The sequence below is a fragment of the Ascaphus truei genome, chromosome 19, assembly GCF_040206685.1.
Source record: "Ascaphus truei isolate aAscTru1 chromosome 19, aAscTru1.hap1, whole genome shotgun sequence".
NCBI classification, from domain to species: Eukaryota; Metazoa; Chordata; class Amphibia; order Anura; family Ascaphidae; genus Ascaphus; species Ascaphus truei.
Window position 1 is genome coordinate 20,753,368 of NC_134501.1, and position 27,337 is coordinate 20,780,704.

A 27,337-nucleotide genomic window follows, 5' to 3' on the forward strand; every position below is an offset into this window, starting at 1 on the left:
ATAGTGACAGAGAAGGGGACGCGGTGACAGAGAAGGGGACACCGTGACAGAGAAGGGGACGCGGTGACAGAGAAGGGGACGCGGTGACAGAGAAGGGGACACAGTGACAGAGAAGGGGACACCGTGACAGAGAAGGGGACCCAGTGACAGAAAAGGGGACACAGTGACAGAGAAGGGGACGCGGTGACAGAGAAGGAGACGCAGTGACAGAGAAGGGGACGCGGTGACAGAGAAGGGGACGCAGTGACAGGAGACAGGGTGACAGAGAAGGGGACGCAGTGATAGAAGGAGACAGGGTAACAGAGAAGGGGACGCAGTGACAGAGAAGGGGACACCGTGACAGAGAAGGGGACGCGGTGACAGAGAAGGGGACACAGTGACAGAGAAAGGGACGCGGTGACAGAGAAGGGGACGCGGTGACAGAGAAGGGGACACCGTGACAGAGAAGGGGACACAGTGACAGAGAAGGGGACACAGTGACAGAGAAGGGGACACAGTGACAGAAAAGGGGACACAGTGACAGAAGGAGACAGGGTGACAGAGAAGGGGACGCATTGACAGAAGGAGACAGGGTGACAGAGAAGGGGATGCAGTGACAGAGAAGGGGACGCAGTGACAGAAGGAGACAGGGTGACAGAGAAGGGGACGCGGTGACAGAGATGGGGACTCTGTGATTCCATCATGTTCCATCATGTTCCCGACGCTGTTCCCTTAGATGACTTGTCACACTGGCCCGCAGTGAGGGTTTCATGATAACCAAACTGCAGCAGTGCACAAAGGGAAAGTGGTGGGGCCGTTACATAGAAATCCTGCCTGGTAAACACACTTGTACTACTCATTCCTGAGGAGAGCGGCTGTCTAAACTTTTCAATAATTATCAGGAGAGAGAGAGAGTGGGGGGAGAGGGGGGCAGGGGGGTGAGAGAGAGGAGGGAGAGAGGAGTTATTAAAATTCATGTGCACAGCTTGGTGCTGCAGCAGATGTTGGTATAATTAGAGAGGAAAAAATTATGAAATTAATTTCTGGTTCAGTGTAAATTTCAGCGCTGGGGGAGCTCAGCTCATGTATACAGAGAGTGGCACAGGGGGGGCCGGCGCGCACACACACAGGCGCACACACACAGGCGCGCACACACAGACGCACACACTCACCAGCTGCCAGGGAAGCGGTAATTGTCAGAAGATATCCAGGGGGAGAGAGGGAGAGAGCCTGGCATAAAATACAGCCCATGTATTATTCATACTTTTAAAGGCGCAGGCAAATGGGAGCCAGCGATCTGTGCGAAGAAATGCAGGCGCTGCTCGGAGGGCAAAGGATTCTGGGAAATGCGATTTGCTGCAGAATGTTCGGGCCCCTAATTAAAACGACCCCATTTCTGGGGCTCTCACGTGGGACAGAGATGGGGCTGCTCTGGAAACGTTCCTGGGGGGGTCACTTTCCACATTTCTCAGCTGCAAGACAGGACCTGGAAGGCGGCCATTATGTGTCCCCCTATTTTTCAGGACTTCATTTTTTTTTTCTTTTTAACTTTGCGATACGGTTAGTAACGTATCCACCATATGAGATGTCGCGGGGTTAATGCAGGTCAACCTCTCTGGCTCGCGAAGTTAACACTGAACTACTTAAGTATTGGAATGACTAATTAGATCGATGTAGGCATCAGTAATAGCAGAATCACCCCACACATCACCCTGCTGTCTGCACCATTCATATCTCTGTCTGTCTGTGTGCGGGTGTTACTACACCAAAGGAGTAAAGAAGGCACATCCATCCCATTAGATTGTAAGCTCTTGGAGTTAGGGGGCTCTACCAAAGTTACATGCATGGGATTTTGAGCAGTCCGGGGCTGAATAAAAATGCAGTAAGCATGTGCTGGCCCTGCTTAACTGCACACATTGCAACATACAGCTATGCTGAGTATGACTTTGCATATTCAACTTTTTTCTGCTCGGCGACCAGAGAACCAAATAACAACAGCTGCTGCCCCCCAGCTCGTCCCTGGTTCCCCCTCTATTCCCAAAGACCCCCAGGGATGTACAGTAGGTACTACGTTGACACTCGGCCCCCATATTTCACCCGCTGTGAATCTTATTCCCTGTGACGGAGAAGAGATCCGTTCAGTTCAAATGAACGGAGCTAAAACCTTCTCCAGCGCGGGAGAAGCAGCACATGGAATTAGGGGCCTGTGTCCGCTGGCTACTACTGTCCACTGCTTAAATCAGGGGGTTTCTCAACTCCAGTCCTCGAGACTCCCCAACAGGTCAGGTTTTCAGGATATCCCAGCTTCTGCACAGGGGGCTCAATCAGTGGCTCAGTCGAAGACTGCATCACCTGTGCTGGAGCAGGGATATCCTGAAAACCTGACCTGTTGGGGGGTCTCGAGGCCTGGAGTTGAGAAACCCCTGACTTAAATGGAGCCTGTCAATTGCCGTTAGGAGCCTTTGTTGACGGAAACTTTAAATGACCCGACCGTAAAATTCTGCGGCAATCTCCCCCTCTCGCCCCTTACAGAAAAAAAAGAGACCCCCCCCTAATCTCAAACACCCCCTTCCACGCCTGAGGATGACCCCCCGGGGGCATATGTGTGTCATGTAGGACAAGAAGCCATTTACTGCGAGGAAATGAAAAGTTCATTTTCATTGCGCTCACGCTGCAAATAAGCGAATTCCCCAGCACACAACAAAGAGATTCAGACACCGCTGCTCCAGCTGGAATTTCCACACTGTGCCCCCCCCTCCCAAATCCCCCCCCCCCCAATATATCTATTGTTACATTTAATTCAGTGGAAAAGCAGATTCCAGATTCTTATTTAGAACCCGGCCAATGCCAGACTTGCAGGTTACTGAGAAGTTGGGATGAGCTGCAGTGAGGGTATTTATCGGGTGCGGATTCTCAATGGGGGATGATAGATAGATAGATAGATAGATAGATAGATAGATAGATAGATAGATAGATAGATAGATAGATAGATAGATAGATAGATAAATGATAGATACAGTATATGGATAGATGATTGATAGATAGATAGATAGATAGATAGATAGATAGATAGATAGATAGATAGATAGATAGATAGATAGATGATAGATAGATGATTGAAGATAGATGATAGATAGATAGATAGATAGATAGATAGATAGATAGATAGATAGATAGATAGATAGATAGATAGATAGATAGATAGATAGATAGATAGATAGATAAATGATAGATACAGTATATGGATAGATGATAGATAGATAGATAGATAGATAGATAGATAGATAGATAGATAGATAGATAGATAGATAGATAGATGATAGATAGATAGATAGATAGATAGATAGATACAGTATATGGATAGATAGATAGATAGATAGATAGATAGATAGATAGATAGATAGAAGATCCCTTATCTCCACATCCTTCTAATAATTGCACCTGTAGGTTAACCCCTGCACTGCTGGCGGCGTGTGCTCAGCAATGCTCTGCGGATGGGTGTGAGCCAATCACTGCTCAGGACTCGCACATGTCACTGCCACCTTCATCCTGATCCCTGGGATCCCACAGAGAATCTCCCCCCCCTCCCCCCCCCCCTCAAACACGAAGGTTAAACTAGGATCTGCTGTGCAGGAGAGACAGAATGGTGCGATGCTCTGCGGTGTCTCTAAGAGAGCTCTGTAGTGTCTGTACGGGAGGGGTGAAGTGATGCTCTGCAGTGTCTGTAAGGGAGGGGTGAAGTGATGCTCTGCAGTGTCTGTAAGGGAGGGGTGAAGTGATGCTCTGCGGTGTCTGTACGGGAGGGGTGAAGTGATGCTCTGCGGTGTCTGTACGGGAGGGGTGAAGTGATGCTCTGCACTGTCTGTAAGGGAGGGGTGAAGCGATGCTCTGCAGTGTCTGTAAGGGAGGGGTGAAGCGATGCTCTGCAGGGTTTTGGTGATGAAGAGCCGCAGTGATGCTCTACAAGATAGTCTTATGTTTCTGGGAGTGAAGAGGTTAAATACGCACAGATAATCATCTAAGAATGAGATAAACATCTTCTCTCGTTCCGGAAAATTAATATGCAAATTCCTCTCTCCCTCCCTCCCTCTGCGCTTTCTCCCCCCATCACGCTGCGCTTTCTCCCCCCATCACGCTGCGCTTTCTCCCCCCATCCCATTGTGCTTTCTCCCCCCATCACGCTGCGCTTTCTCCCCCCATCACGCTGCGCTTTCTCCCCCATCACGCTGTGCTTTCTCCCCCCATCACGCTGCGCTTTCTCCCCCCATCACGCTGCGCTTTCTCCCCCCATCACGCTGCGCTTTCTCCCCCCATCACGCTGCGCTTTCTCCCCTCACGCTGCGCTTTCTCCCCCCATCACGCTGCGCTTTCTCCCCCCCATCACGCTGCGCTTTCTCCCCCCATCACGCTGCGCTTTCTCCCCCCATCACGCTGTGCTTTCTCCCCCATCACGCTGTGCTTTCTCCCCCATCACGCTGTGCTTTCTCCCCCCATCACGCTGTGCTTTCTCCCCCATCACGCTGTGCTTTCTCCCCCCATCCCATTGTGCTTTCTCCCCCCATCCCGTTGTGCTTTCTCCTCCATCACGCTGTGCTTTCTCCCCCATCACGCTGTGCTTTCTCCCCCATCACGCTGTGCTTTCTCCCCCCATCACGCTGTGCTTTCTCCCCCATCACGCTGTGCTTTCTCCCCCCATCACGCTGTGCTTTCTCCCCCCATCACGCTGTGCTTTCTCCCCCCATCACGCTGTGTTTTCTCCCCCATCCTGTTGTGCTTTCTCCCCCATCACGCTGTGCTTTCTCCCCCCATCACGCTGTGCTTTCTCCCCCATCACGCTGTGCTTTCTCCCCCATCACGCTGTGGTTTCTCCCCCCATCTCGCTGTGCTTTCTCCCCCCCATCACGCTGTGCTTTCTCCCCCCCCATCTCCGCTTTCTCCCACCGCTCATTTCTCCCCCCATCTCCGCCTTCATTTTTTCCCCCCTCCACCTGCGTTTCCCCCCGTCCCCGCTTTTTCTCCTCTCTCTCCCCCTGAGTATTCTCCCCCACGCGTTTTCTCTCTCCCCCTGTATTTTCTCACCCCCCCCCCCCCCCCTGCGCTTTCTCCCCCATCTCAAAATTAGCCAGGCAGACTGCTGGAGCTGATTATGTATTCAAATGAGCAGCCTTCGTTAATGTGGTATTAAGAGGAACGCTGGAAATGAGTCTGAGGCGATGGGGGGAAGGGAGCGAGGAGCAGAAGAGGTATAGGGGGGGGGGGGGGTGGAAGAAGGGAAATGTCAGGGGGAGTGAGGGGAGGAGGAGGTGCGTGTGAGGGTAATGGAGGCAATGTATAAGAGCATTATATATGTGCTCTATATAAGAGCAGTATATATGTGCTGTATATATAGGTGCTGCATATAAGAGCAGTGCATGTGTGCTGTATATAAGAACTGCGTATGTGTGCTGCATATAAGAGCTGCGTATATGTGCTGTATATAAGAGCAGTGTATATGTGCTGTAAGAGCTGCGTATATGTGCTGAATAAAAGAGCAGTGTATGTGTGCTGCATATAAGAGCAGCGTATGTGTGTTGTATACATGCAGACAGGTTTACGCACATGGGTTGATATTGCAGGTAGTGCAGTGTCTCCCAGGGATACTCAGGTAACACACAGAGTACCAAGAGCATCTCCTAGTGACACTGACACACCTGGGGATAGAATAGGAGCACAGCAGTCTGGGAGATGGACAGTAAGACGCAGAGGAACAATGCTTATTGACGTGTCGCCCTTAGTATGTCAGACAGAACACAGACTGACTCAGTGACAGGCTCCTCGTCTGATGTTCATCCCAATAAGAAGATCAATAAAACAGTCCCTCTGCCCCCTCATATTACCCTCTGCCCCCTCATATTATCTGAGCAGCTTTTCACATTGAAAACAGGGGTGGTCAACTCCAGTCCTCAAGGGCCACCAACAGGTCAGGTTTTCAGGATATCCCTGCTTCAGCACCGGTGACTCAATCAGTGGCTCAGTCGAAGACTGCATCACCTGTGCTGAAGCAGGGATATCGTGAAATCCTGACCTGTTGGTGGCCCTTGAGGACTGGAGTTGCCCGCCCCTGATTGAAAGGGTAACTTAAAGCAGTAGATCAAAAACCAGATTCTTCGTTTTTAACATAGGATTGAAGCAGGGAGTGTCTGAGGCTGAACCCCGTCCCTTTCAGCTCCGGGGACACCCTGCCTCCAGAGATAATTACCTCCGCAGGGGGCGCCGGAAGCCGCTCCGCTAGCAGGGTTCGTGTAATGGCGGCGTTTCAAACCTCCCGGGCTCTGCGGGCCAATAGGAAGCCGTGATGTCATCCGGTGCAGCTTGCTATTGGCCCATGTGACGCGGGCGCTTTAAAAACTTACAGGAGATACCGCCCCCCCCCCCCCTACGGAGGTAAGTATCTCTGGAAGCCAGGGGTCCCTGGAGCTGAAATGAATGGGGTTCAGCCCCGGGGACCCCCTGCTTTAACTCTTTGTTTTAAAAAAAATCGCCCACTTGCCCATTACTTTCTCCCCCCCCCGCGTCTTTCTCTTCTTACACTGCTCATCTCACTCTCTCTCTGTTCTTCCCTCTGTATTTATCTTATTTCCCCCTCATGCCTTTTTTCCTCCCTCTTCTCTTCTCTCACACATGCCGTTCTCTTGATTTAATCTCCCATATATTTCCCCTCTCATCCTCTCTCTAACAAGCTGAGGTTTCTTTTCCCAGCATCTTTTCCTCTTTTCCTTCCCCATTCCCCCTCATGTCCCTTTCCTTCTCTCTTTTCTCCCACACGTGTGTATCTCTTTTCTCCCCATAATATCTGTCTCTGTTTTCTACCCCTCATGTCTCTCTGTCTTTTCTCCCACCCATGTTCTCTCTCTCTCTATCTCTTTTCTCCCACCCGTGTCTCTCTCTCTATCTCTTTTCTCCCCCTCATGTCTCTCTCTTTTTTCCCCACATGGCTGTCTCTTTTGCCCCCTCATGCCTCTCTCTCTTTTCTCACCCTCATGTCTCTCTCTTTTTTCCCCCTTATGTCTCTCTCTTTCCTCCCCCTCATGTCTCTCTTTGCTCCCCCACGTCTCTCTCTCTCTCTCTCTCTTTGCTACCCCTCATGTCTCTCTCTCTCTGGGCTCCCCCTCATGTCTCTCTCTCTTTGTTCCCCCTCATGTCTCTCTCTCTCTTGGCTCCCCCTCATGTCTCTCTCTCTCTCTTGGCTCCCTCTTATGTCTCTCTCTCTCTCTTTGCTCCCCCTCATGTCTCTCTCTCGGCTCTCCCTCATGTCTCTCTCTCTCTCTCTCTCTCTCTCTCTTTGCTCTGTCTTATGTCTCTCTCTCTTTGCTCCCCCTCGTGTCTCTCTCTCTCTCTCTCTCTCTTGGCTCCCCCTCATGTCTCTCTGTCTCTTTGCTCCCCCTCTTGTCTCTCTCTTTGCTCCCTCTTATGTCTCTCTCTCTCTCTTGGCTCCCCCTCATGTCTCTCTCTCGCTTTGCTCCCACTTATGTCTCTCTCTCTCTCTCTCTCTTTGTACTTCTGGCTCCCCTGCAGTCTGTATGGAGGGAGGTAAATGAGAGTAAGGACTGTCATAGCGGGGACCCCCTTCAGTCATGCTGAAGCCCCCTATGTCTGGAGGCGCTAAAACAGAGAAGAACAGAACCAGAAGGATCCCTAAAAGTCTGCCCTGTACCCCCACACCATCGTGGGAAACTCATCTCTCCTGTACCACGCAGGTAACCAGCACTACACCGAGCATCCGCATAGCCATAATCTCCAAGAGGGGGGGGGGGGGGAACATGTGTTACAAATGGTGGCGCTGCTGAGATGGGCAGTTGCAGGATCGACTTTAAAGCTCTTCGCACGGGCCGGAGGTAATTAAAGAGGCCAGGGCCTGGCTCCTGATGGTATGTACCAGGGATTCCGGGTACCCACTTCAAGACAGGGCCAGGACAAACCCTTACCACGCACTGTGAGGAATCCTGGGTACCTATACACATAGACAGAACTTTGCTGGGGGCGACCCTCCGATAGGATGTTACCAGGGGAGCGCTGTTACCCTTCTTCAGCTACTGGAAAACGGGCCAGGTCCTTCACAATGTACCATGTGGACCCTTGGGTACCGATGCACATAGACTGTGTATATGGGACGGGACCTTTCAGAGTCTGGGGGCAACCCATGCACCAAGCACGACGGGCTGTGCTTATGGGGGCGTACCTGGTGGGAAAAGTATCCTGGGCGCGTGTACCCCAACAAATCTGTGTTCTACAAGGGACGGGCCTCTCACAACGTACCGTGAGGGACCTTGTGCACCTTTCAAGGCTCTGGACTTGTGTAAAGTCAGTAAAGAGTAGGAGGCGGGCCCCTGACGCATCACCGGGGATGCCCATGTAATGGTATTCTAGCTCTATTGCAATGCTCTCAAAATGGAGTACTGAAAGAAGCTAAGATGGCGCTCCCGCCAAAACAGTGGGACCGCATGGGTTGACGGAGGCCAACGCCTTTTCTGCAAAATCCCAGTCTGCAAAAAGTTCTGAAGAGTTGCAACCTTGTTCGGCGGCAAAGTGTAGGCACACCTCTCATCATGACTGGCTCATCCGGAGCCTGGTCACTACTTGGTCCATCCCACCCCAACCTTGTGTTTCACCTAGGGGAGGAGCAATGCCTTGTACCAATCTGGACTTTCTTTCCAAACCATGGAAGGAGTTTGCCACACCCTGTGCAGTTTCACTTCTGCGGAGCTGTGGACAAGTGAAGAGCTGGCTGCTAGTCCTCTGCTTTTCTACAGTGCTTATTCTATCTACCTCATCATGTCAGAGATGGATCTCACGAACTATTCCTTATCAGGAGGCTTTCTGGTGTCTACAGTCTACGGGAGACAGTTCCTCTGATGTGTGTGCCCTCACTGCAGAATACCTGGGGGAGAGGTCAGAACGACGGCACAATGCCAAAATTGTGGAACGCAATATCTTTGTCCTGCCAATTCCGTGCCCCCTGTAGAGGTAATACTGCTGAGTGACCGAACTGTTATACCCGCTGGTACAGCCCTGGCCTACCACAATCCACCCTTACTCCTGACGGCCTCCGACCAGGCCTTACTATCCTTGGAGGTGGCTCGAGAAAACGTATACCTGGCTGGGTCCGTGTACCCTAGTACCTGGACACCAAGGTCACAACGTTCCCGTACCTGAGATGACCCCAGCAGTACCGATGCCAATGGTTCCAGGACAGGAACCAGAGTCAGCTCGTCTGGCGGGTGAGTCGACTGCCCCGGGGGTGTTGGGTGCGTCTCCTTTGGTGGTGCCAGAGCAGGCCTGCTTCATGCCGATTACCGCCAAGGGGTGTCGAACATCCCGGCATCGTGGCCTGGAGGATGTGTCCTTACCGACGTCTTCGTCCGATGGAGAAGCTCAGAACGATATCGTCTATTCATTTTTTATTATTAAGCTCGGCTAACACGGTACAGATACCTCTACATCTATCTATATATCCAGTGGTTGACTAATCACCAAAAAATCTACTCGCCACACAAAAAAATCTACTCGCCACCTAATACTAAACGTGTGCTGCTTGGGCCAATATTTACTCGCCCGGGGGTTAAATCCACTCGCCCGGGGCGAGCAAATGTATAGGTTTGTCGAACACTGTATATATCTATATATAAAGATCACGTGTGAGCACATTCACATGTCTTAGACAGGTATGCAACCCTGCCTTTCACCATTATCACCTAGCATACAGTGTTTCCACTGCGGCAAGGGATTCTGGGAAATGACATGCAAATGAGCACACACACGCATACACACACACACACACAAACGTACACACAATAGAAGTGATGTTAAATCGACAATTAAAAGCTAATCATTATCAGATAAGTTATCAATCAGGGGTAGCCAACTCCAGTCCTCAACAGGTCAGGTTTCCAGGATATCCCTGCTTCAGCACAGGTGGCTCAATCAGTGGCTCAGTCGAAGACTGCATCACCTGTGCTGGAGCAGGGATATCCTGAAAACCTGAGCTGTTGGTAGCTCTTGGCCGCCCGTCCCAGATGCTGTAATTAGCTGACGGTTCCGAGCTGAATGAATAGGTTCCGCGCATGAAACACATGCACTCAGGTGAGACCCCCTCAAACATGTCACTAGAATTAGTTCACTATGATCCTAGGAGGGGACACAGCAGCTGGGCAGGGGATGGACCTGTCCCCCTCCTGTACATACTTTATTTCGGGGGGGATTTGCACACAAAGCCCCATGTAGCTGCTCCTGGGAACTCCTGCAGTGTTATGCGATGCTGAACAGGTAATAACTGTCACGAGCCCGGGGAGGGAGATATATGAGGAGCTGTGTGAGATCTATAGCAGGCTGTATTGTTACAGATTAATCAATAGGGATGAAGAGACATTAAGCAGCTTAACATCCCCTAATAAATAGTAACAATGAATAGACGGCAGAGACAGCCGCTTACTGAGCAAATTCAACACAGGACACACGCAGCACCCTGCTCCTGAGAGCACAGGACACACACAGCACCCTGCTACTGAGAGCACAGGGCACACACACAGCACCCTGCTCCTGAGAGCACAGGACACACACAGCACCCTGCTACTGAGAGCACAGGGCACACACCGAGCACCCTGTTCCTGAGAGCACAGGACACACACAGCACCCTGCTACTGAGAGCACAGGGCACACACACAGCACCCTGCTCCTGAGAGCACAGGACACACACAGCATGCAGCACCCTGCTCCTGAGAGCACAGGACACACACAAACAGCACCCTGCTTCTGAGAGCACAGGACACACACAAACAGCACCCTGCTCCTGAGAGCACAAGACACACACACAGCACCCTGCTCCTGAGAGCACAAGACACACACACAGCACCCTACCCAAGAACACAGGACACACATGCCCGTGACGTCACCCCTCGATCGCTGGAAATATCAAAATCTTCCGGCTTCCAGCGATCACGACGGCTGACATCACGCGGTCGCCGTCACGCCTGCTATGGGCACCCGCGGCAGACAACATGTATTTGCTACGGCGCTGCACAACGTTGCAGTCGCCGGTGCTATAAACTCGGCCTTACACAGCAAACGCTTTACATACAGCTTCCTTACAGGAACATTCCTGAGCAATGGAGTAACGCCATAGTAATCCTCATCCACAAGAAAGGAGAGAGAGACTTGTATGAAGATGCTCGCTAATTGGCTGCATCAGACCCCGGACTGAGCCCATCCTAGAGAACAAGCGGAGCGTCGCACTGGATACAACTCCACGGACCACATTCAACTCGTACAAGAAATGATCCCACTAAATAACGGGTACGATCTGCCGCTCATTTCAGGATTCGTAGATTACAAAAAAGCATTTGATTCTGTCTACACCTCAGTGGTTTCAAAACGCATTAAGAAGATCCCCCAGTGATTTTCCAGGTACAGCAAGGCCCCGCTTCTCGGTGCCCCCCGCTTTTCGGCGATCCGCTGATACAGCGGCACCGAGAAGGGGGCCGCCATGTCTGCCCACTGGTTGCGCATGCGCAGAACGGGCTGTTTCCGCCGACGCGCATGCGCAGAACGTAGGTTGCGCGCGCAGAACGGTTTGCACATGCGCACAAGGGGGGGAAATGCCGTTTTGCGCATGCGCACAAGGGGGGAAATGCCGGTTTGTGCATGCGCACAACTGAAAATTGCCGGTTCCGCTTTCCGGCGATTTTCACTATACGGCGGGCCCTTAGAACGGAACCCACCGTATGCCCGGGGCCCTGCTGTACTGCAATTGCAGCCTCTCTTCTCCACATTGCTCCAACAAATGATCTGATTTCATCCTCCCATCTTACTTTTGAGCGCTGTCTTGGTCTGTTAATCTCTCTTGGAATCCAGACGAGTGCCATTTATAGTCCAACGATGGTCATTTCTTATTGCGATCTGTTCTGCCCGCCGCCATTTTAATTTCTTCACTCTCGTGATGATGTCACAGACTTTCGTTTGGTTTCAACCCCCATTCCTTCCTTTTCCTGGCTCTGCGGTAATAGCATGCATCTCTCCATACTTCTTTGCATTGTCAGCAGCTTCTGAATTATCTTCGTATTTAGGGTCCGAGTTTCACATCCATACGTGAGCACGGGCAGGATACACTTGTCGCAAACCTTCCTGAGGCACAGGGTTCCCTTGAAATATCCCAAGGGCCTTCCAGCCTCTGGAGAATGAGGGCCATTGCTTTTTAGTGTGTTCCATATTTGGGGGTTGAGTCATTACTTGCCATGCCGGCCTCATTTGCATGTTGCAAATACCTGTGCTACTTTAGCCGGCTATATTGTTCAAGCTTTCATGGTATGGTTAAACCTTCCAGTACAAACGCCATTATACATCTTCCTGAGCACTCGCTGCCACCTTCCTACCACTTTGAGGCAGTGAGATAAGCATTTGAGTGTGTGTGTGTGTGTGTGTATATATATATATATATATATATATATATATACAGTGGTCGACAAATCACCAAAAAATCTACTCGCCAAACAAAAAAATCTACTCGCCACCTAGTACCACACGTGTGCTGCTTGGGCCAATAGGAGCTCGCCACGATGTTAAATGCACTCGCCCGTGGCGTGCAAATGTATAGGTTTGTCAAACACTGTTATATATATATATATATATATATATAAAATCACCTGCGGTGTCCCGCAAGGCTCTGTTCTGGGGCCCCTACTCTTCTCAATGTTCATCCATAATCTTCCTACAGCTTGTAAGGAGGCCTCAATACACATGTATGCGGATGACACAATCTTATATGCACACAGCCATAGCCTCTCTGACCTTGGACACACACTTCAATCTGACTTTTTGAGACTTGAAAAATGGATTTCCCAAAACAAACTGTTTTTAAACACTGACAAGACTGTAACAATGGTATTTGGGACCAAGGCTACATTTTTAAAGCTTCACTCCAGATCAGAACAAACGCCAACACCACCCTAACTCCTGTTACTAGTTTTAAATACTTGGGCATATGGTTTGACATCCATTTAACATTTGGAATGCACTGACATCCAACACCTATGCCAAACTAGGTGTACTTTACAGGAACAAATCCTCCCTAAGCCTGCTGGTCAGAAAAGGTATCGCACAGCAGATGCTAATGCCAATTATAGACTATGGAGACATAGTATATGGCTCGGCACCCCAAACCCTCCTTAGTAAACGTGATACCCTCTACAATTCAATATGCCGTTTTGTTCTCTAATGTAACTACAACACACATCACTGCGAAATGCTCAAAGAACTAGATTGGCCATCACTTGAGACTAGGCGCAAAGTTCATCTCTCCTGTCTTGCCTTCAAATACTTTCTGGGCAAGCTACCTGCCTATCTGAACAAGCTCCTCACCCCTACCACATGCAGCACCTATCATCTGATATCTGACTCCAAAAGACTGTTCATGGTCCCAAGGTTCACCAAAGTATCCGGCCGCTCCTCCTCTTACTGTGCACCCCACAACTGGAACAACCTACCGGTGACTCTCATATCCACCACCAGCCTAAGTACTTTCAAAACTAAAGCTGTCTCACATTATAATCTGGTCTGTAACTGTTACATACACTTATAATATATATTATCTCTAACTGTGCATGCAATGTCTTGTATATAATGGTATAACCTCCTGTTCACTTAATGTAACCATGTATCTGTCATCATAACTCTGTGCCCAGGACATACTTGAAAACAAGAGGTAACTCAATGTATTAGTTCCTGGTAAAACATTTTATAAATAAGTAATACATTATGTAATATATATATATATATATATATATATATATATATATATATATATATATATATATATATCAGAAAGAGCAGCCCGGATCGTCATTCAGTTAACAAAGAGATACAGACTTCAAATAATGCAAGTGTTTGCCCCAACGTCAAGTCACGGAGACAATGAAGTGGAAAACGTCTACCATGAAATCAATTAACTTGGTAATTGTCACCTCAACATCGTTATGGGAGATTTCAATGCAAAGATTGGTGCCCGGCAGATGATTAAGCGTCAGTTGGTAAGTATGGTTACGGTCACAGGAATGAACATGGGCCCAGATTGGCAGAATTAGCAGAATGTGAATACAAATCCAAATAGAAGATGGACATGGAGTGGACCCAATGGAATGAAGAATGAAATGGACTATATCGTAGCCAACAAGGAACACGCGATTAGAAACTGCGCACGGAGCGATCACCGACTGGTTCACTGCAAATCACATCCGCGTGCAAAAATGGTTAGAAGTAAACTGATTAAAAAGACGAAAACCACAACATCAATAACAGCAAATAATTTCAACTACTAGAGCTGAATCAGTGTGCTCAAAATGCATGGGGACATATTAACAAACAATTATGGAGAACTTTAAAGATTATATAGATTATAGTTCAAAGCGCAGAAAACAGGATAAGAAAATATCAGGCGAGACAAAACAGTTTCTAAGGAAACTACGGGAAATGAAGCAATCCCAGGACGCAAGAACAAGAGTTTACACTACCGACACAGTTTATTGCACTGCGGCCAGTTCCGCAAGCCGGGAGATTTCCCGGCTTGCTAGTGGCCGCCCCTCGGCGTGCCGCGCGTCACCGACGCGCGGTCACGCGTCATCGGGAGCCTGCGCCCCCTGCACGCGCGTCCAGGGCTCCCCGAGGGAGCCCTGGTGTCCCGCGATGTGGGGGACGGCGGCAGGGGGTTCCGGGGGACCCTGCGGACCCGGCAGCGGGAGGGAGAGCGCCCCGATCGGAGGGCGCTCTTCCGCTGCTTCGGCGCGCGCCCGGCACCCTCCGGCGCGCGCCAGTTTACTGCTGCGGCCGAGAACGGGCAAATGCTCGAATAAACTCGGCCGCAGCAGTAATATACAGAGCGGTGCAAGATGGTACGCAAACGTACAATGATATACCATGGGTCCTTCCAGAAGAAGTGGCAAAAGCAATCAAATCCATGGAGAACGGGAAGGCTCCCGGGGGAGATGGAATTACCACTGAAATCTTGAAAGAAGTTGGGGAAGAAGTAGGAACAAAACCTTGCACAACTCTTTACATGCTGCACGAAGAACATGACAATTACAGAACAATGGAGTAAATCCATCATAATCCTCATCCACAAGACAAAGACCTCAAGAACTATAGACCAATCAGTCTACTTCAGTGCTTTGTTCCTTGGAACCCTTGAGTTCCTGGGCATCCCTAAAGCGTTACCTACTGTATAATGTTCAAGTCATTTGAAAATTGTACCAAATAGAGAAGAATTTACAATGCATCTGATCTCAGACACACTATTAGAGAGGGTTGGGGGTTCCTTACAATGCATCTGGTCTCAGACGCGCTATTAGAGAGGGTTGGGGTTCCTTACAATGCATCTGATCTCAGACGCGCTATTAGAGAGGGTTGGGGTTCCTTACAATGCATCTGGTCTCAGACGCGCTATTAGAGAGGGTTGGGGTTCCTTACAATGCATCTGATCTCAGACACGCTATTACAGGGTTGGGGTTCCACAGAATTTCACAATATAAATATAGGGTTCCTTAACCAAAAAAAGCTTGGAAACCACTAGTCTACTTTAATCACTTTCAAGATTTTTACGAAGACACTCGCTAGTCGGCTGGAACAGACCCTGCACTTTGCCCACCCTTGAGGACAAGCGGGATTTCACAGTGGATACAACACAACAGACCATATCCAAGTGGTTTCCTGAAGTAATAAATATGATCTACCACTCATTTTAGGATTCATTGATTACGGAAAAGCCTCTGATTCTGTCTACACCTCCAGCGGATTTAAATGCATTAAGACAAAATGTCGAAAAAGAGTATATATTGATATTATAAGGAACATTTGCGAGAATGCTAAGGTGGAGCAATAAGAGGAGTTATAAGGAGCGGGTATGTGGGGTAATAGGGGGAGTTATAGGGAGCGGTTATATGGAGCAATTGAATCAGTTATAGGAAGCGGTTACATGGAGCAATAGGTGGAATTATAGGGAGTGGTTATATGGTGTAATAGGAGGAGTTATAGGGAGCGGTTTTATGGTGGAATTATAGGGAGCGTTTTTATGGGGTGATAGGAGGAATTATAGGGAGCAGTTATACGAGTAATAGGTTATATGGTGTAATAGGAGGAGTTATAGGGAGCGGTTTTATGGTGGAATTATAGGGAGCGTTTTTATGGGGTGATAGGAGGAATTATAGGGAGCAGTTATACGAGTAATAGGTTATATGGTGTAATAGGAGGAGTTATAGGGAGCGGTTTTATGGTGGAGTTATAGGGAGCGGTTATATGGTGTAACAGGAGGAGTTATAGGGAGCAGTTATATAGTGTAATAGGTGGAATTATAGGGAGCGGTTATATGGTGTAATAGGAGGAGTTATAGGGAGCAGTTATATAGTGTAATAGGAGGAGTTATAGGGAGCAGTTATACGAGTAATAGGAGGAGTTTTAAGAAACGTTTATATGAGGCAATAGGAGTTATAGCGATCAGTTATATAGGGTCATAGGAGGAGTTATATGGAGGCGTTATACGAGTAATAGGAGGAGTTATATGGAGCGGTTATATGAGGTAATAGGAGGAGTTGTAGGGAGCAGTTATGTGGTGTAATTGGAGGAGTTACCTGCACAGAATTTATTGGTCTCTATTTGTTCTCCGTTCCATTAGTTGTACAAACCGAACAATGTATTTAGTCATTTGCTGATCTGTGTATTTGGGGGAAGAGAAAAAGATCGAAAACTGAGGAAAACACCTGGGTTATTTTTAGCTGTTGTTTCTTTTGTGTAGTTAATTCCCCCCCTGCCACCGAGGCATATAAATGGTTAATACACACTTGTGCCACATATTACACTTAAAATGTGAAAAGATTGCTTCCTAAAGAGCTGCTAAATACTGCAGCCATCTTTAAATCTCCCCATTTATCAATACCTCCCCCCCAGTTCCACCTCTGGCTGCATGCTGGGCCGCAGTGGCACGGTCTCGTGATGCCAGCTGCAGGGCACGAGGCACCCGTGCCCTGCTTTTGGGTCGCTGAGAAGCAGCCACTGGCAGATCACACAGGCAGGTTCATGAATGTTTCATGAGGTTGGGGGGGGAGAGATGTGCTGAGGAGATCAGAACATCTGGCAGGTCTCAAGGGGATACCCAGCTCTGTGAAGTATGAACAAGAGAGAAGGGAGAGTGTTAAGAGGGAGAGAGGAGGAGGAAAGGGAGGGGAGGAGAGAGACAAAAAGAGTGAGATATTGAGAGATAGGGGGGGGATATGGAAAGAGAGGGGGGGAGAAGGAGCGATGGAGGAAGAAGGGGGAGATGAAGAGAGATTTTGAGAGACGGAAAGACACAGAAGCCATATTTGTTTAAGGCGCATTAGCGTCGATCCAGTGATTATCGCACGGAAAGGCCCACGCCGGGGCTAGCACCATCGCAGTTTATAGCAAGCATAAGGGCCAGAGGATAAAAAGAGAGAGGGAGAGGGGGGGGGGGAAGAGAGAGAGGGGAATGAAGGGAGAGACAAAGAGTAAGAGAGAGAGGGGAGAAGGAGAGAGAGAGGGGAATGAAGGGAGAGACAAAGAGTAAGAGAGAGAGGGGAGAGGAGAGAGAGAGGGGGATGAAGGGAGAGACAAAGAGTAAGAGAGAGAGGGGAGAGGAGAGAGAGAGGGGGATGAAGGGAGAGACAAAGGGTAAGAGAGGGAGGGGAGAGGAGAGAGAAGGGGGAATGAAGGGAGAGAAAGAGTAAGAGGAGCGAGAGGGGAAAATAGGGGGGGGAGAGGAAAAAATGGGGGGGAGAGTGAGGACGTATAAAGAAAGAGAGGGAATAAGTGAGATACAGACAAAGAGACAGGTTGACCATTAGATAGATGGTAGTGCCATGTGATGGAGGTATTATTATAACCATTGGCTGTACCTGTGCACCTCTCACTTCTGGGTAATAACCTGTCCCTTAGGCAATCCCATAAGCCATACAAGGTAATAGGATCGCACACTGATAGGGCCCACAGCCCCATATCTTACCAGACTGTAAGCCATGCTGTGTCCCTGGAGGGTCACTCATGCACACACTGCCCCACACGCAGAGCCCACTGCCAGGGGGGTCAGAGGGAGACATCATTGTCCACTCACTTGCATTCGGAGAGGGAACTTTTACCAGGGAGAAAAATAAATCAAAGTGATGCACGTTTTCAGCAAAGATTAGCGAGACAAAGTAGATCATTACGGAGGTTTTGGCCAGCTCTGGGGTATGGCACCCAGCCGTGGGGGTCACTTACAGACCGCCGTGCAGTGCGCGCGTGAGTAGCTCCTGGCCGCAATATGTGACCACCGCTATGCAGAATAAACTGCCGAATTTATTTCACAGCCCAAACCCGGGGGCTATTGAAAGATCTTCAAATGACTTTATTTACTTCTTAGAAAAGATCCGTCCTCCTCCCACCATCCGTTTGGGGGGAATATCCATGCGGGATAGATGCTGGCCTTTTGAGTGGGCTGTGGCATGGTTCTTGACCCCATGTTAGGTCCTTGTAAATTTGGGGAAGCCACTGCCATTTTGTTTTTCACCAAATAAAAGGACGTTATAGTTTGAAAACATGATATATTTTCCGTTTAACCCCAGGCTACCACCCATCGCGGAAGCCATAGAGGTGACCGACTGTCCATTATTCACGCAGCTGATCCGTTCCGGAGGTCTTGTCCAATTGGGATGTTTATTCCGGTCTCCGGGCTGCAAAACTGGCACAGAAAACAGCAACAGATTTATCAACGGAGAACAATCCCTTCACTTTCCAGGTTAGGTCCTTTTCTGTGGTAAATCTGGTGCTGTTATTTCCTGGAGCCAGGTGGCTGTAATAAACAAGCACAGGTGTGGAATCCAGAAGCTCACGGGTGCAGGGCTCGCGCTGGTGACCCCTCTGCCGTGGCATCCAGTGTGAGACGTAAGGCGAGCGGGGTATCCATGTTATAACCAACGGAGGCTTCCAGCTCTAGAAATGAAATCTGTATATCCATTGTGATAAGCCACAGAAGCGTTCCACGAAGCGGAGCACGATACATCCACAGACTGCGCAGCCCAACGCAGTAATATTCCCCGGGAGCCACAGGGAAGCAGCGGCCATGTCCACAGAGTCCCAGCCAAGGCGGTGAAAATTCCGCACAACCATCTGAAGACGCGGAGAGCAAAGAGGCAGATGGGAATATCCGGGAAAAATGCCCAAATCCTCGGATCTCCCTCTGTCTGGGTGTCTGAGCGGCCATGGGATGCAGATGCCCCGAATCAAGGAGCGGCGGTGTCCAGCGCAGCTGGTCTGCTGTAGAGGGTACCTACATTGTGGGGTACAGCTGCAGGAAAGGTGTAGAAGCGAGGAGGCTGCCCTGGGCACCGAGCTACCTGCTCATGTCTCCGTTGTATACCTGTTCTTCCTCCATATCACTGCCTTTCTCTGCCACCCTCTCTCTCTCTCTCTCGCTCTGTCTCCCCTTCGCTGTGTGTGTCTTTCTCACATTGCATGTTGTGTCGTCCTCCATGGCGCCTGTGCCAAGGAACCTCCCGCCTGCCTGGGTAAGCGGTGCCAGCTTCCCTGGCCCCATGCTGCCAGAGTTGGCATCTTCTGCGCTCCAGCCTCTGTGGCATCTGTCCATCTTTCTTTCTGTTATCTCCCATCCTCCTCCCTGCCGCCCCCGGACCTGTGGTGCCCGTGCCAGCTATCTGTACAATTGGCAGCGACGGAGCCAACTTGTTTCCCGCAGCTGCTGAGCGCTGAATTCCATAAACAAGCACAGAACGGGCGGAAACGGGGAACGGAGACCCCAAACCAGCGAGGGAGGTGCCGCTACTGCGGCAGGCAGGAAGTATATATATATATAATATATATATATAGTATATATATTTCTATAAAGATGAGATGGGTGCAGCGTGGCTGGCACAGGTTTAGGAGTGAGCACTGAGCACTGCGTCACTGTGACAAAATGACACTTCTGTTTGTTACACACACATATTCATACATGCACATACATGCACACGCACACATATACAAAGTTTGATTCTCATTGCATAGCTTTCTGATAGATGTAGGAGAGGACATTTCCTGCCCTGCTTCTGTCTCTGGGAAATGTGGCCTTTCCCCCCCAGAATAATACAAACCTCCATAGCATAACAGCATATATAGGCAGTACTCTAGCAGCATGTATATATGTCCCGTGTTAGCAGGGGTTGTACCTCTCATGTTAGCAATGGGTATATGTCCCATTTTAGCCAGGGGTACTAAATATGTCCCATGTTAGCCGGGGGTATATGTCCCATGTTAGCCGGGGGTGTATGTCCCGTTTTAGCCGTGGGTATATGTCCAGTGCTAGCAAGGGGTATAGGCCCCATGTTAGCAGGGGGTATAGGTCCCGTGTCAGCCAGGAGTGTATGTCTCGTGTTAGCCAGAAGTGTATGTCTCGTGCTAGCCAGGAGTGTATATCCCGTGTTAGCCGGGGGTGTATGTCCCGTGTTAGCCGGGGGTGTATGTCCCGTGCTAGTCGGGGGTGTATGTCCCGTGTTAGCAGGGGGATAGGTCCCGTGTTAGCAGGGGGATAGGTCCCGTGCTAGCAGGGGCGGTATAGGTCCCGTGTTAGCAGGGGAGGTATAGGTCCCATGTTAGCAGGGGGTATAGGTCCCGTGTTAGCAGGGGCTATAGGTCCCGTGTTAGCAGGGGTTATATGTCCCGTGCTAGCAGGGGGTATAGGTCCCGTGTTAGCAGGGGGGTATAGGTCCCGTGTTAGCAGGGGGTATAGGTCCCGTGTTAGCAGGGGGTATAGGTCCTGTGTTAGCAGGGCGTATAGGTCCCGTGTTAGCAGGGGGTATAGGTCCTGTATTAGCAGGGGGTATAGGTCCTGTATTAGCAGGGCGTATAGGTCCCGTGTTAGCCGGGGGTATAGGTCCTGTATTAGCAGGGCGTATAGGTCCCGTGTTAGCAGGGGGTATAGGTCCCGTGTTAGCAGGGGTTATAGGTCCCATGTTAGCAGGGGTTATAGGTCCTGTGTTAGCAGGGCGTATAGGTCCCGTGTTAGCAGGGGGTATAGGTCCTGTATTAGCAGGGCGTATAGGTCCCGTGTTAGCAGGGGGTATAGGTCCCGTGTTAGCAGGGGTTATAGGTCCCATGTTAGCAGGGGGTATAGGTCCTGTGTTAGCAGGGGGTATAGGTCCTGTGTTAGCAGGGCGTATAGGTCCCGTGTTAGCAGGGCGTATAGGTCCCGTGTTAGCCGGGGGTATAGGTCCTGTATTAGCAGGGCATATAGGTCCCGTGTTAGCAGGGGGTATAGGTCCCGTGTTAGCAGGGGTTATAGGTCCCATGTTAGCAGGGGGTATAGGTCCTGTGTTAGCAGGGGGTATAGGTCCCGTGTTAGCAGGGCGTATAGGTCCCGTGTTAGCAGGGCGTATAGGTCCCGTGTTAGCAGGGGGTATAGGTCCCGTGTTAGCAGGGCGTATAGGTCCCGTGTTAGCAAGGGGTATAGGTCCCGTGTTATTTCCTCTGTGCATATGTACAATGCAGATCCCCGCACTGCTTCTCTATTTGGGAAAATACAGCAGGGCCCCAGTCATGCGGCGGGTTCCGTTCTAAGGACCCGCCGCAAAGCGAAAATCACCGCAAAGCGGAACCGGCGATTTTTATGTGCGCATGCGCAGACCGGCAATGCGCCGTTCTACGCATGCGCAACGGCGGCAAAAAAACCCATTCTGCGCATGTGCGACCCCGAACCGGCCCATTCTGCGCATGTGCAGAAATGGCGGCCCCCTTCTCGGTACCGCCGTAAAGCGGGGGGCCAAGAAGCAGGGCCTTGCTGTACTGAATCTCCTGAAAACTGATTTTTTTAAAAACTACAATTAACCTGGAACCTTTGCAAGTAAAACAGCAGCACACAGCGTATGCAACATGTGTATGTGTGCTGCACGTGTATCCTACGTATGTAACATGCGTATGTATACTACGTGCATATGTAACATGCATATGTATGCAGCGTGTCTGCTGCGTGTTTAGCCTGTGTGTGTATGCCTGTGTGTATGCAGCGTGTGTATCCTGCGTATCTATGCAGCGTGTGTATCCTGCGTATCTATGCAGCGTGTGTATCCTGAGTCTCTATGCAGCGTGTGTATCCTGCGTCTCTATGCAGCGTGTGTATCCTGAGTCTCTATGCAGCGTGTGTATCCTGCGTCTCTATGCAGCGTGTGTATCCTGCGTATCTATGCAGTGTGTGTATCCTGCGTCTCTATGCAGCGTGTGTATCCTGAGTCTCTATGCAGTGTGTGTATCCTGCGTCTCTATGCAGTGTGTGAATCCTGCGTCTCTATGCAGTGTGTGAATCCTGCGTATCTATGCAGCGTGTGTATCCTGCGTATCTATGCAGTGTGTGTATCCTGCGTATCTATGCAGCGTGTGTATCCTGCGTCTCTATGCAGTGTGTATATGCAGCGTATCTATGCAATGTGTGTATCCTGTGTGTGTATGCAGCGTATCTATGCAGTGTGTGTATGCAGCGTATCTATGCAGTGTATGTATCCTGTGTGTGTATGCAACATGCGTATGTATACTATGTGCGTATGTAACATGCATATGTATGCAGTGTGTTTATGCCTGTGTGTATGCAATGTGTGTATCCTGTGTGTGTATGCAGTCTACGTGTATATCCTGTGTGCGTATGCAGCGTATCTATGCAGCGTGTGTATCCCATGTGTGTATGCAGCGTATCTATGCAGCGTGTGTATCCTATGTGCGTATGCAGCGTGTGTATCCTATGTGTGTATGCAGCGTGTCTATCCTGCGTGCGTATGCAGCGTGTATCCCGTGTGCGTATGCAGCGTGTGTATCCTGTGTGCGTATGCAGTGTGTGTATCCCGTGTGCGTATGCAGCGTATCTATGCAGCGTGTGTATCCCGTGTACGTATGGCAGCGTATCTATGCATCGTGTCTATCCCGTGTGCGTATGCAGCGTATCTATGCAGCGTGTCTATCCCGTGTGCGTATGCAGCGTATCTATGCAGCGTGTGTATCCCGTGTGCGTATGCAGCGTATCTATGCAGCGTGTGTATCCCGTGTGTGTATGCAGCGTGTGTATCCTGTGTGCGTATGCAGCATATCTATGCAGCGTGTGTATCCTGCTTGTGTATCCTATGTGTGTATGCAGCGTATCTACGCAGCGTGTGTATCCTATGTGCGTATGCAGCGTATCTATGCAGCGTGTGTATCCTGCGTGCGTATGCAGCGTATCTATGCAGCGTGTGTATCCTGCGTGCGTATGCAGCGTGTGTATCCCGTGTGCGTATGCAGCGTATCTATGCAGTGTATCCTGTGTGCGTATGCAGCGTGTGTATCCTGTGTGCATATGCAGCGTATCTATGCAGCGTGTGTATCCTGTGTGCGTATGCAGCGTGTGTATCCTGTGAGTGTATGCAGCGTGTGTATCCTATGTGTGTATGCAGCGTATCTATGCAGCGTGTGTATCCCGTGTGCGTATGCAGCGTGTGTATCCCGTGTGCGTATGCAGCATGTGTATCCCGTGTGCGTATGCAGCGTGTGCATGCAACGTGTGTCACTCGGTAATGTGACCGTCACAGTTAGGCCTCGGACATGGTCAAAAAGACCTCCCACCTTCACACAAGCGCGCTCGCTGACGCTCATGCAGGGACAGAAAAAATCTCCTGCTTGAGCAGGAGAGCATGAGCGTCAGTGCGGCCCAGCGCCGCTCCCTGCACCATGTCCCAGGCCTTAGGCTTTGAGGCCTATATTTACAAAGTGAATAAACAGATCTGAAGCGATGAAAGACACATGGAGAAGGTGGGATACGTCCGACCCCAAACTCATCCTGTCCCTTTATAGCAGGTGGCTCACCACCTGTGCTGAAGCAGTGCTATTCCTAAAACCTGACCTATTGGTAGCCCTCAAGGACTGAAGTTGCCCACACCTGCTTTATAGGTTAAGTCACCCAAACAGGGCGTAACGCCCACTGACTTGCATGGGCGTCAAACCCATCCCGAGTGCGCTGACCTGTAACGAAGCTTGACGGATAACACCCTCCCCAAGTGCTTCCAGTTTATCATGATCAGGCTTCACCTTTAACCCCTGCTTTGCCGCATGTTGAGAAGGTGAATGGGTTAAAATGTTCCATTCCAGTTCGTCGTGAAACAACTATCCGCATAAAATAATATCTGCGCTGTGTAAGAGCGACCATATTGCCCTGATCACGTCATCTTTGGCATTGCCACAACCTCCCACTCCCTGCACAACTCCCTGCACAACACATTGCTTATCCCGTCATTTTCGTTGATTGGTTTGGGTCCTACATTTGAAAATAATTTAACCCCTTCGCTTCTAGAAGGGTCTTCAACACATTAGTAATGCGTTACTCACTGCCTGAGAGGGTAGGTGTATCGCGGAGGCAGTCCAAGCGGCACTTTAAATAAAAACAACATAAGCAGCATTTGATTAGCTTGTAATTAAAACTAATGACCTAAGATGATGGTCAATTCGTTCTTCTGTGATCGATCAGCAAAATCCTGCTTCCATGGTTCACTAAATGGCTGCCTTTCAGTTTCAATCAATCCTTCCGTCAGTGTGACTCAGCAGCTACAATGTATCCTGATATTACTAAGGTAACATTATCTATTGTTACATTTTGCGCTCAAACTGCTGGGAACATTGGCAACAAATGATCACAAACAGGAAAGTGTTGCAAATATCTTGCACTGCTGGGGACGTCGGCTAAAACCTGCTATAGAAATGAAAGGATGCTCAGTATATTAAAACTCATTAAAAATGGCATTAAATGTTGACTAAAAAGAAAAAAATAAGATATACGTAGTATCTAATACGTATCAAAACGCACACGTAGGATATTGCATGTACTACTCCTTTAATACCCGTATAAAAAGTATATATACGGCTGTGGGATCAGCACGATTGGCCTGACCTGCCCCTGGAAATGTATCCAACAGGCACAATAAGTTAGGTTATCACCTGAAAGGACCCGTCAGGCGCAGATGTGTGAAACCCAAGAATATCGCTCCGCCGCGGTTTCGCAGCTAGCGACGGACCAGATGGCAAAAAATGGGCTATTTCGCCTTTTGAAAGAGACGATACTGCGGCCCGTGACAGCTTTCGTTTTTTCCTTCACATTTCAAAGCCGAAGTAACGCCGCGCGTATAGTACCGGCGACGGGTCGGGTGACGTCACCCGTCACCGCTAACCGAAAGTTATATTTCGCTTTGCGCCGGCGTCGCTTTTTGAAAAATCAAATATTCCCGGCTTCCAAATTTGGCGACGCTCCGTCGCATTGTCGCCGTCGCGCTTACTATAAGCGCACGCGTGGCGGCAATGGATTTGTTTTTGGGCGGCGGCGGCGCCGTTGCGGGCACTATACGCACGGCCTAATAGAAATGAATCGCGCGTACGATGCCCGCGCACTATGAACGTGAAAAAAAAAACGCACTTTTATCGCGAACGTCTCCAACGTTTTCGCCGCGATCAAACCGGCGACAGACTGTCAGATTTCGTGTTGTGTGAGTCGCAGCGCCCGCAGCTCAGGTCCCCTGCAGGACAGGGACTGGGGTTTGCAGCTTTCACCTCGGAGGGAGCAGCTGTGGAGGGGAGGGGGGGAGTATTTTGAGATCCGCACACCTGCACCCCCCCCCCCCACCCCCACCCCCACCCCCACCCCTCTCTCCCTGTGCAGGGGATTCCCTCAGCTCTCTGCAGAGAGGTGCATTGCAAAGACTGATCTCCCCCATTATAAGGCAGCAGCCCCTGTGTGCCACGCCTGGGCGCCACGTGGTTCTGAGATTAAAAGGGGAGAGATTTCAACGCCCTGAAATTGAGCTGTATAGAAGGGGAAGGAAGCCTTATGTACCCCCCCCCCCCCCCCTGGTTATGGGCTGCAGGTCAATGCTGACTACAAAAGGGTTAATTTAATTAGCCACACGTTAGGTTATCATCAGAGGCAGCACGAGTGCCTTATTGCCTTGATGCCAATATCCGCATGATGCATTACAGCTTGGCACAGCTTAGTAAAACGGGTCCTAACTGCTTATTACACGCAGGCCGGGAGATAAAAGGAGGAGAGAGCGTGTACAATGTGTAGCTGCCTCCGCGCTGGGGTTTCTCTGGCAGGGGAGGGGTTAACGCCCCAGCTTCAGTTTCTGGCCGTTCCTTTTATTTCATTATTAATTATTCACTTAAATTGTCTTTCTTGTAATTCAGTGAGTGTGAGGTGGCAGCGTCGTTAACAGGCTGCTGCCTTTAACAGGTATTCTTTTAAGTGGCTTTTGATGTTTGCTCATTATTAATTCAGAGCGGAGCTCTAATGATTGGGAATGCATTGAGTATTAATGGGTTTGCAGGAGCCCTTCTGCTGGAATTCAGTGTTAATTAACACTCACGTAGTGAGCTGGCCTGGCACAGTAAGAAGTTACATCGTTCCCCTCCGCGGACCCAGCAATCTGTGCAACCCACTCTGTGCTGGGGGGGGGGGGGGGCGCCTTGGGAGAATCGGGGGGTCTGGGCACAGCACGAGCTGCAGTATCCCTGGGTACGCCGCGTGCGCCGGGTAACGGGTATCACTGACATTCCTTACTCACATACCCGGGATGTGATACACCGCGTGCGCCGGGTAACGGGTATCACTGACATTCCTTACTCACATACCCGGGAGGAAATACACCGCGTGCTCCGGGTAACGGGTATCACTAATATTCCTTACTCACATACCCGGGAGGAAATACACCGCGTGCTCCGGGTAACGGGTATCACTGACATTCCTTACTCACATACCCGGGAGGAAATACACCGCGTGCTCCGGGTAACGGGTATCACTAATATTCCTTACTCACATACCCGGGAGGAAATACACCGCGTGCTCCGGGTAACGGGTATCACTGATATTCCTTACTCACATACCCGGGATGTGATACACCGCGTGCGCCGGGTAACGGGTATCACTGATATTCCTTACTCACATACCCGGGATGTGATACACCGCGTGCGCTGGGTAACGGGTATCACTGATATTCCTTACTCACATACCCAGGATGTGATACACCGCGTGCGCCGGGTAACGGGTATCACTGATATTCCTTACTCACATACCTGGGATGTGATACACCGCGTGCGCCGGGTAACGGGTATCACTGATATTCCTTACTCACATACCCGGGATGTGATACACCGCGTGCGCCGGGTAACGGGTATCACTGATATTCCTTACTCACATACCCAGGATGTGATACACCGCGTGCGCTGGGTAACGGGTATCACTGATATTCCTTACTCACATACCTGGGATGTGATACACCGCGTGCGCCGGGTAACGGGT

At 50.0% G+C, this 27,337-nt stretch overlaps 2 protein-coding genes across 2 annotated transcripts in view; one reads left to right on the plus strand and one right to left on the minus strand.

Annotated features, from left to right (window-relative positions):
- Window positions 1-19,709, minus strand: part of CBFA2T3 (CBFA2/RUNX1 partner transcriptional co-repressor 3) — an 82,611-nt gene extending 62,902 nt beyond the window's left edge. Inside the window, exon 1 of the mRNA XM_075576815.1 lies at window positions 18,014-19,709. The gene's annotated coding sequence lies outside the window, so the exon portion shown is untranslated. The remainder of the gene's footprint in view (window positions 1-18,013) is intronic.
- The window catches only part of LOC142470185 (copine-7-like), a 37,698-nt gene continuing 29,878 nt past the window's right edge, over window positions 19,518-27,337 (plus strand). The window contains exon 1 of the mRNA XM_075577162.1: window positions 19,518-19,553. Coding sequence (XP_075433277.1) covers window positions 19,518-19,553 — 36 coding nt within the window. The remainder of the gene's footprint in view (window positions 19,554-27,337) is intronic.